This window comes from Trachurus trachurus (assembly GCF_905171665.1).
Source record: "Trachurus trachurus genome assembly, chromosome: 23".
Taxonomy (NCBI): Eukaryota; Metazoa; Chordata; class Actinopteri; order Carangiformes; family Carangidae; genus Trachurus; species Trachurus trachurus.
Genome location: NC_139912.1, coordinates 24,802,469 through 24,821,006, shown reverse-complemented (window position 1 = coordinate 24,821,006; position 18,538 = coordinate 24,802,469). Strand labels below are relative to the sequence as shown.

Below are 18,538 nucleotides of genomic sequence, written 5' to 3'. Positions count from 1 at the left end.
GCCCTTGGCTTGGCACACGCTTGGTGAAAACTAATTGGGGAAAGTATGTGAAAGTATACTGAGGAAGTTCTCTGGGAATCTTTTGCAGTTTATTTGTACAGTAGGCTATGCCATAAAGAAAAGTAATAGTACTCCGGTTCCAATCCAGCCACACGTTTTTATACTGTATATGAGCACCAGCTTCTTAAATGTGAGAACCTCACACTTGTTAGGCATTTTCTACTATAATATTGCTGTTTCAGGTTTTCAATTTGGGTGTGCAATCAGGCTTTGGGTGTGCAAGTTATTCATTTAGTTTTTTCCTGTCTCAAGCATCTGGACACATCACAGGAAACTCCTGAAACAAAGGGTCACAAAAGGTGATCAAAAATATTTAGACGTTTTAACACTCTCATATATATATATTATAAATATATGAAATTGAGAGCTGAATTAAACAGAATAAAAACAGATAAAAGAGAAGCAAAGCAAAGAGTGTGATTGGTTGTGACAATAAAGAGAGCGTTAAAACGTCTAAAAGAAGCATCAAAGTCATCAAAAGAATGACAATATCCAGTCAGGACTTGGAAAGAGGATGCAGAGATGTGTGTGTTGAAGTAGCAGGGTTTATGCCCAGGCAGCAATATGTCCAACTAATCACGTGATCACATGAGTTAAACCAAAATCTGCAAAGCCTCTCAGATCATGGATTGCAGCTCTATCCAAACAGATGCTCATATGATCATTTGACCGAATTCACCCACTATATTTCATTTACAACACATATTGTTGTGATTGGGTACACTTAATAAATATATACAACAGTCTGATACTCTAAAGATGGTATGCTAGGTTCAGCACATTACATTGTAATGAATTCAACTCTCTCTTCAGCACCATGATAAGCCCTCGACAGCATGCACATACACTCTTAGGAATCCTTATCAGGAAACAGGCACAGAGCTGTCCTTAAAAGGAATTAAAAAGAAATGTGAGCATCACTTACAACCAATGTCACCTCACACAGTGATATTCCTGACTTTGATGTTTTCATTAAGGAAATTAAAGAAAAAGGGATTTTCTTTACTCTACTCCACTGCTCCGACCTTAGTCTCCTTATCTGCTGGATCGATCAGGTGTGTGTTTGATGTCATCTGACAACAAGTGAGTCAGTGACAAGATAAAAAGTTTATACCCACAAGCTGGTCTCTAGGTCTGAAGTTGGCCCTAAAACAGAGCATGTAGACTGCAAACACACTGGAGTAGCAGCAGTCATGAAATGATGCAGCACATTTAAAATATACTTCACTTGGATTAAGTCGTGAGACCTTGAGGCCTCACAAAAGATAAACATCAACAATAAGGGTTTTTTGCTTGTTCTTGACAGAGATGAGTGTTTGAAAAAGCAAAAAGAAAAGAAAAGCTGCAGTGAATTTGGAAGAGACCATGAGAGGAGACACAAGCAGCGTTTTTAGTTCTGTTGAGAGGGGGAACCAAATTAAAAAAGGTCAAACAGTCCTGAGCCGTGTACCGTCTGCCCTTTCTGTCGGCTTCCTTGCAAAGTTAGACATGTTAAAAGTTTAACAAACCTCCTAAGACAAAAAAAAAGAAAGTTTGCAGTGAATGCCTTTCAGTAGGTTGGTGGTCTTGTTGCATTTCTATTTCATTTCTCGTCATAGGATTGTTGACAGTCAGATGACAATGTTGAATGTTACGACGTGTTAACACTGCGAGCAACTTGAAGTGATCGTGCCACACATGCTGCACGAGGCTCGGGTTGCATTTATGTCTTCAAAGTAAATGTTGAAACGGAGATAAAAGAAAAATCTCTGACTTGCTGTCTTTAGCTCAAGGATACATGAATTCATGTAAACAAACTGCTTGACAATAAAGAGGAAGCCTTTCTTCTCTGCTTCAAAAGACGGACCTCCGACACTCTCAACTACCTACAGTGATTGTCTTTACTGTCCCATATTGTACAGATGAAATATTTGGGACTAACACTGATTTTCCTAACTGGGGATGCTGATATTGTAGCTATATGATAATACTGCAAAGCCAATATTGTGGCTTTATATAACAGTCTTTCAAATTATAGTATACTATACTAGGCACTATACTATGCACATTGAAGTGTGCAGGTCAATAAAAATCTAATAATTCGGTAAATTTCCAATCTACGTGCCATGGGCATGCCTCCAATTCAATCCTCCAGCTCCACCATCGTCATCATTGTCGTAAAAGATGTGCTGTAGACATCTCCTCAGGAAGTTTCTTGCTTTACTAATTGGCATTGGAGAGAAGTCAAACTGTGAATCAATCTCAGGTGAAACAACAACAAGTCCCAATCTGGACACTGGGTGCATCACTCTCATTTCATATGTGTTAAATGGCTACAACATATCCAGCAGGCAGTGAGAGAGGCCGCCTGCCTGATGCCTCTGCTTGTAGATGGGAAGTGATGAGGACAGCAGGGGGGAGACATCGAAATGAGAATGGAGCTGCTGGAGTCAAAAGGGAGAGGCTCCACCGCTGGCGTGACTGGTGTGTGTTTTTAGACATCAGTGTGTGATTACGTGAGTGTGATGTGTGATAAAGGCTGATCTTCACTGCAGACCACAAGGGCCCGTGGGATCTATGGATACAGCATGTAGAGTTATGGTGTCATCTGCTGTAAATGTTGATTGGTTGTAGGGAGAATCTAATATCCTTTCTCCTCTCCTCTCCTCTCCTCTCCTCTCCTCTCCTCTCCTCTCCTCTCCTCTCCTCTCCTCTCCTCTCCTCTCCTCTCCTCTCCTCTCCTCTCCTCTCCTCTCCTCTCCTCTCTCCTCTCCTCTCCTCTCCTCTCCTCTCCTCTCCTCTCCTCTCCTCTCCTCTCCTCTCCTCTCCTGCCCATTTGTCCTCTCATGACTGTTAATTACCCTCCCATATCCTCTCTTTTTCCCTCCATTACTCTCAAAGCTTTTCTCATGAAACAAACAATAAGCTCTGAAGAGAAAGCTATAAAACTAAAAAAGCACTATCACTTTCATTTTCACGCATGGAGGTAATGGCCAATTAAGCCTTTCACAGCAAATATACTGTATACTATATTGAGAAATTGGAATACTGTGAATCAGGGAAACATATTCTATGTCAAGAGCTTGTAGCTTTTCCAGTTTTACGATATGAGGTTGTTTTTGCTTGGGCTTTCATGGACAAGAGAGATCCTTGCTGTTTTTGTATCAAGCGAGAACTTATAAGAAATGTCTACCTTTATCTCTGTTTTAAAAACAACAACAGAATGCTGTGGCAAAACCCAAATCCATCTTAAACATGTTTAGATTTATTCAGAAGTACCTGAATACCTGAACTTCTATCCCAGCCCTACTATGGCTCATTGAGTAAAGGCCCATCTGAGGTTGTCTCTTGTTTATGTCACTTTCTCTGTTTGCCTTCTTTGTTATGACTTTCCATTGCCTGGCGAAAGTTACTGACAGATAAAAAACACACAGCCCTCTTCCTGTTTTGGTTGCATAGTGAATTACATAGTAATGGGCCTGTCTAGGGATCCATTCTGAATACACATGCTGCTATTTATGCAGTCAAAATCAAAGTTGAAAAAAGTGGTCTACTGTCATTTTAAAATAACAGCATATTTGCCAATGATCTGCTCCACAGACTTGGAAGTAATGCAGCAGTAGATCTCTACTGTCTCTTCTAATGCTAAAGTACATGCAGCTCAGTTAGAGATCAGTTCAATCACATGACTCAAACTCATCAAATACACAATCCAACAACTCCGAAACACTCTCAAGTTGTGACCTGCACATTCACCACACTATGATTATTTAAGTAACATTACGAGTTATTTTCGAGGCAAATGCAGTTGGAACTACATTCTGGACACGGCTGCTGGGCGGAGTGATTTCAAAAGCGCAAGTAGTTCAGAGTATTTGCTTCATGTGTCGTAATGTTACATAATTAATCATTATTATTTCATAGTGTGGCAAATTTGTAGGTCGCAGCTTCTCCATGAGAGTGTTTTGGAGTTGTTGGATTATGTATTTGATGAGTTTGAGGGACAGGGGACCTGTACTGTTCACCGAGCAGCTAGCGTCTCTGCGCCGCTGATCTCAAAACAGCACGCACCGATAATTAAAGGTAATTAACCTTCCCATAGGGATTATGGCAATTGAATTATCCCTTTACAGTAACATCTGGCCTTTTGAGTAACACTGGCACTTTACAGTAATACTTCTCAACGACCAACCACTGTCCCTGTAAATAAATACAGTAGATCAAAATAAACAACTAGGTAAGCCAACACCTCTGATGGCTCGGTTTCACAGAGAAACATGGTGGATGCAATGAGTGAGTCAGACTGAGACAGCTTTTGGGATTGAATTTAAATTCACAACAGTGCAGTGATTATGACACCATATGCTCCCTGTGTGTGAATGTGCATAATGTCTCTCTTCTGTGGGTTTAATTGTGCTTCACTTCTTCACTCCACTTGCTCCATCTCACACACATGCACACACACAGACACACAAATAGATGGCATATAAAGAGAATGATAAAATGTGAATAAATGCTAGTGTATGCAGTGAGAGTGCTTTCTTAGATTGGCTTGAACAAGGACTGAAGGGATATTAGAGCTTGGGTAAAGATTTGCAGGCTCAGAGTGTATCACACAAAAACACACAGACTCATCTACACACACACACACAGGAAATACAGAAAAGTTCACATGCTAATGAAACAGCAATATCAGCTGATAAAGCTCTGACAGCTTTATTCTGACAATCTCCTTCAAGACGTCTGCTCCCGCCGGAGAAGCCTCATATCAAACAGCAGCATCCATGTGGTCTGGGAAAGGTCAGCTCACACAATAAGTGACCGTGAAGAAGAAAAATTCTATTTGCTCGGCCACACTAACCTCTTCATCTTTCTGTTGGGTTGCCTTTCTACCAGACGGCTGTACTTACAGAGCTTATTCGCCATGTTGAGAGCTGAATTGATGTGACGCTGACCACAGCGATGTCATTGTGTAGCTCAAAATTGAAAAATGTTCACTTCAGTGTAGTAGTCTGTCTTATTTTTCGTGTGCCTGACACAAACGGAGTGAGGACTCTACAATCTGTTGCTCCTAACACCTGCTGATGTGCAAGGAAACGTTCACTGTTGGACAGGATGTGATGTGATTTACATTTCTGGCTGTGACGGCTGATTTTCTGAGTCATCTTTGAGCAGATGGGTAAAACAGCCCCACCCACACAGACTGCAGCTACAGTAGCCAAAGTGCAGCTCACACTGTTTTGATTGACAGGTCACCGCCATCACCCCAGGAGTCAAGGAGATGTTACAGAGCAACTGAGAGACTTACTGTTACTGCTTCAGTAGGAAAGACTTCCATCACTCAGCAGGAGGAGAGCAGGGGCTGTCTAATCAGCCTCGCTGACAAATCAAAGTGAGTGAAAAGGAGGCTGCTGCCTTCAGGGCCCAGGGCCGTGTCTCTGTCAGCTGTGAGCTGTTAATAATGATCCTGAGACCAGGAATTAGCCTGTCCTTTTCAAACATATCTCATACTCATGCATTGACTCCCACATCCTTGGCTGTGGAAGAGGTCACCTATTGTGGCAGTCCTTATGAAAGCCAGGGGAATGAATGATCTCTAACCTGCAGCACCGATGATTAGGGATGGGAATCGAAAACCGCTTCCTCTTCAGAACCGGTTCCAACTTGGATCAATTCTTGGGATGGTGTGCGTGCCTGCTTAACGATTCCGCTTATCGATTCCGCTTTTTTTTTTTTTTTAAAGGGACAACGAGGAGTTTTGGAAAGCGAAGTGTTCTCATACTACATTTACCATGAGCCTACGCGCGCAGGGTGAAATTCTTGGACCGGCGCAAGACGGACAGCTTGCTGAGAATGTTTTCATTCATCAACAATGAAAGTCGGAGGTTCGAAGACAATCACATACCGTCGTAGTTCCGACCATAAACGGCGATTCGGCGGCGTTATTCTCATGACCCGCCGGGCAGCGTCTGCAAAACCGAAAGTAAAGAAACGCTGGTCGGCTCGTCCAGCATTTCCACCATTAATTAAAATAACAAAATAACGATAGAGACAAAACGATATATTTATCGAAAATGGAGCAATTAAAGCAGAAGTAAGTGGAATATTTGCGTTAATATAAGTCTTAAATAGTTCTATCTTCCGACAGCAATCACTTACATAGAGTGTTTGGTCTGAAACACGGGTCTGTTCGTCACTCTGCTCTGCTGTAAGCCGAGGAGAAAACTTCTTGTATACTTCCTTGTATCCTACAACCTTTATCCAATGAGGAGAGAGAACGGCATAAAGGGCTGTGTGTGCAGCCAAGGGATGCGCGTGAATGTGGTGACGTAGGGACGAGGACCAATAGATCCATGACGAGGGCGGGGGCTGCTAACTCCATCGGCTGACAAGAAGTTAGCCAAAACGACCGGATCACTTACTTCTGTTTTAACAAGTGTGGGTAACGTAGATTCATCCACATTAACGTGAGACTTTTTTATAACCAAATAGAAACTCCTTGTTGTCCCTTTAATGTTTTTTTGCAAATGCGCAAATTTCTGAACCAAACAACACATGCTGTGTTTGCGTCAGAACGAAGCAAACTGTAGTGTGTGTGTAACCCGACAACACTGTGTTGTGTGGACACGTGGGCTGCTCTCGCGTCAAGAGTTGATGTTTACTGGATTGTTATTTTTGTGAGCCTTTAGTTGATCAGCTCCAGGTGTTTTACAGTTGTAGAACTCCTGTTGTTCTACCTGGAGGTGACGTGGCTACACACACACACATGCCCGTTATCACCGGACTGAACCAGAGATTAATAACACTACGTTATAATTCAATCATCATTATAAATGAGGGTGCTTAGTGTTTATATCCACATGTCACTGTTCTCACAAAATAAAGTGATTGACTTGTCTGCGTGATGCAGCTGCTGACAGTGACGTTTCCTCATCTCTAAACCTGTGAGCCACATCCGGTCCTCCCTCTCTCACGTCGTGAGGACAGGACAACGTCTCCTGAACAGGCTACATGTCTCTATTCTTTCTGTTTTTCTCTCTTTATTTCTCACCACCTGGTTCCAGGTTTTGCTCGTAGCCACGTGAACTCTGGCGCCCTGTGTCTTTTCTCTCACGCTCTCTCACTCTCGCTCACTCACTCGCTCACTCCGCATAAAAATGAACATTATATGAAAACAATAACTAGTGAGAAGAATAGAGATGTGTGGAAACCATCATGAAATGGAAACATTGTAAATTCCTCCTGAGCACAGCCACAGTGGTCTATAGTGTTTAACTCTCCAGGCAGGTTGGTCCTGTCTACTTTTTTAATGTTAGAGCCATTAATGCAAACAAACCCATTTCTCTTTTATTCCCTCACCCAATGAGAATCGATAAGCAATATCGATAATGGAATCGGAATCACAAAATTCTTATCAATTCCCATCCCTACCGATGATAACCTGACAGCTAGATTATACAGATGTATCTCAATAAATTAAAAATCATGGAAAAGTTTATTTATATCAAAAGGTGAAGCTCATATAACTCATTATATTGCACACAGAATGAAACATTATTTATTTATTATAATTATTTATTTATTTATTTTTAAATTAAAGTAATGATTATGGCTTACATTTATGAAGACCTAAAATTCAGTACCCCCCCAAAAATGTAATATTTAAATATATTTAAAAAATAATTTTAATACAGAAATGTTGGCCTTCTGAAAAGCATGTCCATCTATTTGCACTGAATACTTGTTTGGGGCTATTTGACTTGAACTACTGGAAATTGACTTTTTCATGATATTCTAATTTATTGAGATGCACCTGCAATTGCAATTGACATCGTACCCAGAAGGATCCACAGGACAAATCCAGAACCAGGTGCTCTGTGTTATGTGACTCCTGATGCCATCTATACATTGTAGGGTTGTCACAGGAAAAGCACCTGAACTTAGTTTTGACCTTTAGTGACAAGTTCGTCATCATCCTTCTGGACAGAGGATCAGTAGGATCTGAGGCAGCTTCTCAATGAGTGTTTGCTGAATTAATATACTGCACACTGATTAAATCTCACTACACTGATGTCCCATTGAGAAAACACAACTGCTGCAAACAGTCGTGTACACAGATGTAACAGATTTTCACAGAAATCTTTTCTTTTTTCCCTTCTCTCAACCACTGCTTCTGTCTCTGTCCACTCACCTCCTCCGCTGTCCTTCTCCTCCTCCTCGATGCTGTTCTTGATGCTGTCGTACTCCTCGTCGATGTTCTGGTTGCCTCGGATCTGGCTGAGCACGCGGCGGGCCTTCTGGGTCAGCCCACGCTGGATTAACCAGCGAGGGCTCTCCGGCAGGAACAGGAATCCCATGAACTGGAGCACGGCGGGGAGCACGGATAGACCCAACATGTACCTGAGGAGGTGGAGGGGGGGGGAGGGACAACGTGTGGAGATTCAAATTATCATCACAGAAATGACTGTACATAAACAGGAGTGTTTTTTGGCTTATTGCTAATTTTGTAAGATGTAGTTTTCCCATTCAAATCTGTACTTGCTGCTGAAATACGATACACAAAGGTCGCTCCATGTTTTCCTTTTCTATATTAAGCTAGTTGCCAGCACACATCAGGCGGTATGGTTCATTAAAATTAAAGGGAGGGGGAAATGTCAAGGCTTTACTTAGCTGATTCTGCTTAAAGTAAGCTTAACATTTAGCATTTCATTTCAACTCTGAATGTAACAGGTTGAGTATTGTAACAAGTGGATTTATGTGCATACCAGAACACTGGTTACTACAGGTATAAACATTCACCTTGATGATTGATCCATTGGGCTAAAGTGACAATAAGACCATTAGTGTATATTAAAAACATCATCATTGACCCAGTGTGGAACATTTCTGACAACGCCCTGAAACTATAGCTTTACCCAAACAAAACCACTGATCTACAGGGCTATTATGTTGAGAGGAAAATTGCCTCTCTGTATCCACTCATGCACACGAGGAGGGTTCAGCTCATTCGGTAAAAAGGGTCATACTGAAAGTCTAAAAAATTATCTGGTAGGAAGACAAAGAATAAGAGGCTACCTGGGAGGTGAGCCAGAGAGAAAAAGACTGTAATAACGGTAAATTATAAGAGCTTTATTTCTACAAGAGGAAAGAAATGGAGGAGAAAAAGGAGAAGCAGGTTATTTTATATAAATTCCAGTTTATCATATATCAGAATAATCCAAAGAGTGGGAAAAACATAATCTTATACTGACATGAACTGATGTTTGAGGACAGTTTTCTGTTGCACAGGCAAAGACGCCAATCGCTCATACTCTAAACTCAATAAGTGTCTCTGAAAAGCCATTATCATGCATGGATCACCCCAGTCTGGGGCTTTCGGAACGATTTCCACTGTCTCCATCAGAACTGCAGTTGAAGCAAATCCTTGTGAAAAGGACGATTCTTATCTACAGCATCTGGCAGCTCGATATTCAAACACCCAAATCTCCACGTGACAGCAGGACAGGACGCAAACAGAAACAGAGGAAAGTAGAAGAGGGAGCAGATGGACAACAACAGAGGGAAAACTCCATACTGTATCTTTGAAGTGTACAGTAAATGTTAGGTGGTGGTGGCACATGCATGTGTTGACATTTGAAGTGAGGGACTGAGCCAAAATGACATTTTTTTGGCATTTGATATGATAAGAACCCAAAGAAAAGACGCTACTATCTTATCTACCCGTAAGACAAGCATATAGGGAGGTGGGATTCCTTACAGCCTTTGAGAAAGTACCTAAGGTAAGACATAAGAACTGAAAATATAAATATAATGCATTGTTGAATAGGGGTGTGTATTGGCAAGGACCTCATGATGCGATACGTATCACGATACTTGGGTCATGATGCGATATATTTTTGCAAAATATTGTGATATTGCGATATTACATAGTTCGCTGAAAAACTAATAATGTATTATGTAGTATCTTAAAATCCGAGTTGTAGGCCTATATTTACATTAAATGATAGTAGTAATTCATCACCAAATGAAAACTTTAACATCTGTGCTTTCTAATAAGATAAACTTCTCTGTCTGTTTACCTCACTTCAATCATTTGTATTGATGCAAAATGGGCAAATGTTGAAGTGACTGTCAGATTTTGTTGTTTTTTTTTCTTTTGGTGCATCTACATATGTGTGTGTGTGTGTGTGTGTGTGTGTGTGTGTGTGTGTGTGTGTGTGTGTGTGTGTGTGTGTGTGTGTGTGTGTGTGTGTGTGTCTAACCTCCAGCCGTCGTGCTGCAGGTAGCTGAAGGCGCCGTCGATGAGGCTGGCGGTGAACTGTCCACCGGTGATGAAGAGGGTGTTAACGGTCACCAGCTGCCCCCTGAGGTGGGGCGGAGAGGCCTCAGCGATGTACACGGGCACCGTCATAGAGGCAATACCTGCACAGCCAGGAGAGAGGGGGGGGCAGTGGTCAGCACGGTTATCAAAAGGTACTTTTTCATTTTCTGAAGTGTCTCTGAGTGAACGGATAAAGAGTCCAGGTGATACACAGAGCAGTAGCAAAGCTTGATTTAAGAAAAATATGGTTATGAAAGGAGTTTGCATTTTTCACAACCTGCATCACCAAGCTAAACCATGACCAAGTCACACAATATAATAATAAACACACAAAGAATTAACAACAGTGCTGTTCTACTTAGCTCTATGAAGCATGTGGTCTACTCAGCCAACAGGTGAAGATAGTGACCAGCTGCTGAACACAGTGGACCATTTAAAATCTGGACAGCAACATATTCTCCTTATGAATTAGCAGAATAAAACTAAAAGAAAAAGTGAATAATGGACTCCCATTTATAAGATAGTCAAAAAATATGGCTTAAATTTGTAAGCAGGGTCAACAACTTTACAAGGTACAGTAGTATAGTATGAGTAGGCTATATTTTAGGAGTTTAAAAAAAACACATTTCAGTTGATGTCATAAAACTTACTACATGAAAATACATTATAACTGCCATGATTTTCTTTTTCAGTGTTATTAGTCTGATTATGTACGTTTAACTCTAACTCATGTTTTACATCATTTTGTCATCATCATTATTACTGATAATTCTTTTGTCAGTATCAAGGTTCTCCAAGTGAAGACCACTTCTGGGTTCAAAAAGCTGCAGTTCTCCGGCGGCCTCTGGGGGCGAGGACCAGAAGGGAGCAACTCCCCATGTGGGGGGGTGGGGTGGGGGGGGGGGGGGGGGGGGCTGTACCACAACCGTTTTAGTGTTGTTTAGGCTTCAAATTCATACATAAATGGGGGCGTGGTTACGTTACTAAAATCCAAGATGGCGCAGTTCAAATGTGGTAGGATCACAAAACAGACTCCCCCAAACCAATGGGTGCCGTCACGGCTGCTACGTCCATTCTTTTTACAGTCTATGGTCTGTATCAAAGCTTCTTGTTTGAAATTACTTTGACCTTTGACCCTGACACGAACAGCAGGAACATATTGTGAATGTAAACACAGCACACACACAGAAATGCTTTAGTCCATTAGTAATAGTCGGCGTGCCATTATTCAGTCACATACACACATGGTGACCATGTTCACAACAATACACACACACAGTCAGATGGACAGTTGTGTACTGTCATACTTACTGCACACACAGAGCAGTGTGTGTGTGTGTGTGTGTGTGTGTGTGTGTGTGTGTGTGTGTGTGTGTGTGTGTGTGTGTGTGTGTGTGTGTGTGTGTGTGTGTGTGTGTGTGTGTATTTGCCCAGGATGAATGTGACGAGCTACCATGAGGCCGTAGCTTTCTGCAGCTGCTTCCTGATAAGCTCTATTAATAGTCTGCCACTGCTTTCTGTAGCTTCACCCCCCTCCCCACCCTCTCCCCCACCAACTCCCCTCCTCCCCTCCCCTCTCCTCTCCCCTCCTCCCCTCTCCCCTCCTCTCCTCTCCTCCCCTCTCCCCTCCTCTCCTCTCCCCTCTCCCCTCCTCCCCTCTCCCCTCCTCTCCTCTCCCCTCCTCCCTACTGCCACCACCCTGCCCTCAATGGCCGCCATGGCTACGTAGCTACCTGTTGCTATGGAAACCACCTGCTGGGAAAGCAGGCGCGGTGTCTCGGAGCGGGCACCACACTGTGGCAGCTCTGGGAAGACAAATCGATAACCGAGGAAGAGGAGGGTTTCTTTCCCTACTCGACCTCCACAGAAGAGAGGACACAAACATAGAAAATACTGTTGCAAAACAGTTCAACAAGAAGAACATAACATCACGGTGTTATCTAAAAAAAAAACTAAACCACAAAAGACTGAATTGAAGCTGAATTGGTTCAAAAAGCCCTGTGGACATGTCTCTGCCTAGACTAGCGTTCAGTGTGAATGATCAGAGGAGGGGCATTGACAGTCCCAGACCTGCTGCTCCACTGAGAGATACATTTTTCTTTCTCCCAAATTGATTTATTGACCATGCAAACATACCCAGAAGATTTAGAGTCAAGTCTTTATCTTAGTTACGGCTAAAAAAGCATTATCATCTGATGGAGGAAATCCAAGACCCAGATCACCGCCGTAATCTAATCAACGGCTCTTTGGCATGAAGCCTGTCTGCTCAGGGCGGTTTGGATGGAAATCCATTCATAAGCTTTGGGGTGATGCTGCTGAAAGACGGACAAGAAAACCTGTGGCAGCACAGAGTACGGCACAACAAGGACTTTTAAATTAATATGTTTTATTTGTTTGTCTACAGTGGCATCAGTGACACTGGCCGTAGGTTTCTGAGTACAATTGTGCTTTTTGACAAACAACAGAAGCAGCACGCTCTGCTGCTACTGAACAAATGTCTGCAAATTCAAACCTGTTTTCTAGCCTGAAGCAGGACCGAGCAGGGCTAGTAGAGTCACATCAACCTGTCATATGGACAATGACTTCTTAAAAGTTAAACAGCCCATTTCCCAAACATTTGAGAAACAAGTGTAAAATATATTAGAATATATCTGCTCCTTTTTTGATTAAAGAAAAAGGCTCAAGCCAGTACACCTAAAAACACATGAAAAGAAGTGTAGGCTACTACCACTCCCAAGATGCAGTTTTGTGAAAACCAAAAACATCCTATCACAGAGCTTAAAATTGTGTTACAGTTACCACATGAGTAGGAAACATCCATGGATGTGGTCTGACAGATTGACCTCTCGAGGTGTTTTCAATCAAAAAAAAATCCCTGTTTCATTTGTCCAAGTTTCTTTTTAGGTGATTTTTAGGTCTTTGATTATTGATCAAATTGTCAAGATAAGATCTGATAAGATTAGACTGGTGTCAACTAACAAATAATCGACAGCCCTAAGAATACCACCACCAAAATCACCACGGTTTCCAATAAGAAATGAAATGCTGTACAATGAATATGAACACTATGCTATATCCATTAATTGCACTTCCATTCAGTATGTTTCCAAAGAGCTCAGCCTGTATTGTGTACAGTATTAGAATAATCCAATTGACTGTAAACCTGTGGACACGGCAGCAGCAGGCTTCATTCAAACAGCAAAAGTCACTAAATCTGTTTCCGCACTTATTTATCTGGCAGCTGAATTGCAGCTTTGTGTTTGCACTGTATGTTTGTACACTTATGCAGATGCACACACACAACATATGCACAGATCACAGCATGCCGAGCACTAACAAGTCCTCAGGATCACTATCAGCTGTAAATGTCTCTATCTGTGAATACCACTAGACCCCCTCCTCCACCCTCTCCTCACTCATAGTTTTCTCGCCTTGGTCCCTTGTTTTATCTATTTTAGCCATATGCATCACCAGCTTGTCTCCATGTGAGCACCGCCTGCTGCCACACACAGCTTGTATGCATGTTAGTAAGATAATGCAGCTTATGTTGAGTAATAGGTCTTTTCCATTTCACTTCTTGGTGCAGGTGGCGACAGAGCAAATATGTTAGAGCCAATTAAGACAAATATTGTTACAGGCCAGTGAAAAGGTCAAATACTGTACAGTTCTGTTTCAATGTATTACTGTAAAGAAAAAATAAAATATGTTTGCCTAGGAGTCTCTGGAGTCATTTTATGTTGCAATGGCTTTTAAAAACAGCATTTTTAAACTGCTGATGTGACCATATATCTACTGTATTTGATACATATTCCCAGTTTCTTACCTCAGATGAAATGGCACTGACCAGAGCAAACAAGGCCTGCTGTTGCCATTTGAAATTAGTGGACTAATGGGTCCATTTTCAATAAATATATTGTTTTGTCTCTATCGTTATTTTGTTATTATTATTAGTGGTGAAAATGCTGGGTGAGCCGACCAGCGTTTCCTTAGTTTGGGTTTCACGGACGCTGCCCGGTAGGTCATGAGAATAACGCCGCCGAATCGCAGTTTATGGCCGGAACTATGACGGTATGTGATCGTCTTTAAACCTCCGACTTTAATTCTTGCTGAATGAAAACATTCTTCTTTTTTTTTTTAAGTATATTTTTTGGGCTTTTTTGCCTTTACTTGATAGCAAAGTATAGATAGACAGGAAAGGGGGAGGCAGAGAGAGGGGGAATGACATGCAGGAAAGGTCTGCCCGACGCAGGATACGAACCGGGGACGCCTGCGTTGAGGACTGTAGCCTCTACATGGGGCGGCCGCTTTAACCACTGCGCCACGCACCACCCCATGAATGAAAACATTCTTGGCAAGACGTCTGTCTTGCGCCGGTCCAAGAATTTCACTGTGCGCGCGGAGGCTCATGGGAAATGTAGTGTGAAAACACTTCGCTTTCCAAAACTCCTCGTTGTCCCTTTAAGCATCTACATGTAGAAACTTAATATTGTGTCCTGTACAACTTCATAAGCGAAAGCAAAACTGTCCACAATAATATAAGTTCTATGTGTTTAAAGGTCTAGAAATGAATGCTTCAAATGATCAATTAGCTACCATTTCAGGTAGCTATTTCCTGTGTTTACTTATGAGGAACTACGAGAGATTCCGTTTTTTTCAGAATTACCTCAACTAAAGGCTCTGTGCATTTCTTCACTTGCTGAAATGCAAATCCCTTTCAAACACATTTGCCCTACGTTCCCTTTGTCATTAATGAGCTCTCTTTTCAGCACCAGGGACAGCTCCCACCACACACACACAGAATAAGGCTCTGAAGTTATGGTCTGGTCAGGCACAGCCTCAAAGAAGCACAACACTCTTAAACAAAGGATCTGTCTGGTTTTGTGAAGGCAGCCTCTAGGCACAAAGCCTTGCTTCATCAGAGTATGAGGGAGATACTTCACTAGATCCTCCATCACTGTGATGTCGTAAAGACACAGGCAGGACATTTTCTGGTACTAAGTAGCTGGTTGTGATGGAGGAAGCTCATTAGAGACTAATGGAGGATCCTTGAAAGTGCGGAGAAAAGCTGCTGTTGACTTTCCAATGATTAAGTGGTGAGTGACAATTAAAATCAGTGGTAAAAGCAGGAGAGCTTGTACCCTTTTTTAAAAATTAAAATCAGCAGCATCTGCCTAATTTCATGTTGGATTTTTCAAATACATTTTTTCAGCTAAAGTCACATTGTCACATCATGTGTAATACACAGTACTAAATACGCAAAAATGTCAAGTCAAAAACAACTTAATACTTTTTCATTTGATGTTCAAGTTACGACAATAATATGCACATAAACAAACTCTTCATTAAGTCTACACGTCCTCCACCTAGTTAGTGCAGGAATTGTGACTTAATTACATAAACCAACCAATTAATTAGCAAGCCTCCAGGTAATAATTAAATGATAACCCAGCATGATTAAAGGCACTATTTTCATGCAAACCCTTCATTTCCAAGGCCAAAACAATTCAACATTTGCAAATGGTGGATGAAAACACGATTACACACACTGCGAGAGTGACAGTGTGTGCCTCTGTTTGCTCACATATGAGGGTGTGGACAGCTGCAGCTGTCAGAGCAGATTTACTTTAAGTAAAGCTTTATGGCTCTTGTTAACACTTTCATGGTAACCTGCGCTACACACATAGCTCACACAGAAGCCATTACAACACCCACTTTAGTGTTTAATAGCTGTTAGTGAAGCAAATAATCCAACTATCGTGACAATATTACAACTCCACAAAATATTGTCTTTATTATCTAATTTCCATTTAGTTCAAACAAATCAGTCTCTACTGATTGTAGTTTGAATGGAGTCACAACAGTTTTTAAAGGACCTACTTCTTTTGCTGTTGTTATGTAGCTAATGTTAGCACCAAAATCTGTGTACTTAGCAAAGAGTTAGGGTTAAATGTTACAAGTTCAATACCAAACCTAATTCCTTTACTCACCACATGTGGCTTTGTAGCAATAGAAAAACCGAAATTGCTCCTTTAAAGAGGAACTTTAAAGGAGCCACGTGGGATTTTCTTTAATAATTAAATTAAATTAAACAGCTTCAGAGTAATTGTGATGGTTAAATAGATGATTTGTAACTTGTAACAGGGAAAATGGAGGCTCTCTGCCTTCATATAGCGTCTCTTGCCCGAAAACCAACATTGCAAGATCAGCATCTCGGTGTCCCAGCAACCCGGTGTCCCAGCTCTCGTTATGGCATCATCGCGACACAAACGCGCCCCGTTAACCTGTAATGTCTTGTTTATGACACGTAAGACAATAGACATTGTACGCATATATGATATATAACGTTATCCACCACTCCATGTATTGCTCTCTCACCGGCTTGGTTGAAAACCAATGCACATGGCCAGGAGGAGGGTTAGAAAAACAGTGGAAAAGCGACTGGACTTACATAGTTCCCCTTTAAAAGGGTTAACAATCATTATAAGAGTCAAACCAAGGGGGCAGTTGTCGGTCTGAGAAGTGAAGCTCACTTCCGCGTTCAAAAAGCTGCAATCCCCTCGGCTGTCGCTGGGGGCTGGCTCCAGAAGGGAGCAACTCCAATCGAGCCCCATGTTAAAATAGCCGATTTTACAGCTTAAAAAAACATATTTACAGCCTGGTACATTTTATTTTTTTGGTCTCAACCGATAGTTTCTACCCCCGCACATACTCTGAGGGGGGTGAATTTTTTTTAAACTCTACCGTTTTACTATTATTAGGTTTAAAGTTCTGGCCAATCAGGGCGCGGAAACGTTGAGTGACAGGTCCGGAGACCACTGCTTCGAGGCCAGTGGGCGGGCTCTCGGCCGGCCAACGGCCGCACCGCTCCAAATATGGCAAGTAGAATCCAACATGGCGCAGCTCAAACCCCCGTAGTAGCGGCACAAAACAGACTCCCCCAAACCAATGGGTGACGTCACGGGTGCTACGTCCATTCTTTTTACAGTCTATGAGTCAAACCAGTGAATAAATACTAGAGCTAGCCTCCTCAACATTATAGTCATCAATATTATCAATGCAAAAAGACTTTAAAACTCCTTCCGAAGATCTCTTAATAGCTAGTAATAATAAATTAACGAATATGTATTATTGCTACCGATTATCACAGAATCTTCTTTTTTAAAGATAAAGAATCTTCAGAGTCTTTAATGTTACAACCTGTAGGATTTTTATCACGTTAAACTATAAACCTTTTACTGTTACCAATTTTCTGTAATGGCTTGTCACTGTATTTATATTCTGTACCTCTCTCCATAGTAGGCTTTATTTTTACTGGCAGAGAGAGAAAACGTTTTTATTTTATTTCAACTTAGATTGTGTAAGCAGCCACTGCAAATGCCAACTGCAAATGTGAAGAAGGAGGACTAAAAAATGTGCAGTGTTCATACGGTTTAACATGAGGTGGATACAGATACAGATACACCATCCACTCTTCTGTTGTATTTCTGACAAAGTAGCTGCAGAGGGAGCTGCTGTAGTAATACTCCCCACACTTGAAGTTACCACAGCAACCATGACTGTTTCCAAAATGAAACAGGATTAAAACATTAGGGATTACAACCTTATTGTGTGAGTCCATCATCCAACAACAGATTCCAACTGTTTTCTTTAGAATGTCAGAGAAAGATTATGTTACGATCATGTTCAATTTGAGTAGCAAACAAGAGTCGATGTCTCCTTCAAGATTGAAACATCTTTCCACGAATACCCTGTGCATCAAGAAAACCTCTTAATTTGATTGCAGTGGTCAAGTCAAGTAATAAATCCTTGTCAGTCCTGACTGTCTGGTTCAATATTGTCTGTCTGCTCAGACTAACAACAGCTCACATCACACAACAGTCCCCTCGCTCAGGCAAAGGTCAGCTCAACAATAACTGGCCAGGAGCAGACATACCAGAGGCTTATGGGTAGGAATACAGGGAGGCATGGCATGGTGGTGTATGGCCTTTACTGGTCTGACAAACAGCTCAGATGACCTTTTTGGTGAGTTCAGCTAAGAAATGCTAAGCAATTGGCTTCCCTGAGAACCAGCGGTCATGCTAATGTGAGTGCGCAGGTGACAGGCTGGAATAATTGCATGCAATGAGAAATGTTGCCTTATTAGTGTCTCCAGTGGCTAATTGTGGTGCAAGAATGTGT

General features: G+C 41.7%; 1 protein-coding gene across 1 annotated transcript in view; it reads right to left on the bottom strand.

Moving 5' to 3' along the window:
* The window catches only part of LOC311006886 (proton myo-inositol cotransporter-like), a gene marked incomplete at both ends in the record, with an annotated part of 80,890 nt that overhangs the window by 58,050 nt on the left and 4,302 nt on the right, over window positions 1–18,538 (bottom strand). The window contains 2 exons of the mRNA XM_083999897.1: window positions 8,231–8,439; window positions 10,302–10,461. Coding sequence (XP_083856023.1) covers window positions 8,231–8,439; window positions 10,302–10,461 — 369 coding nt within the window. The remainder of the gene's footprint in view (window positions 1–8,230; window positions 8,440–10,301; window positions 10,462–18,538) is intronic.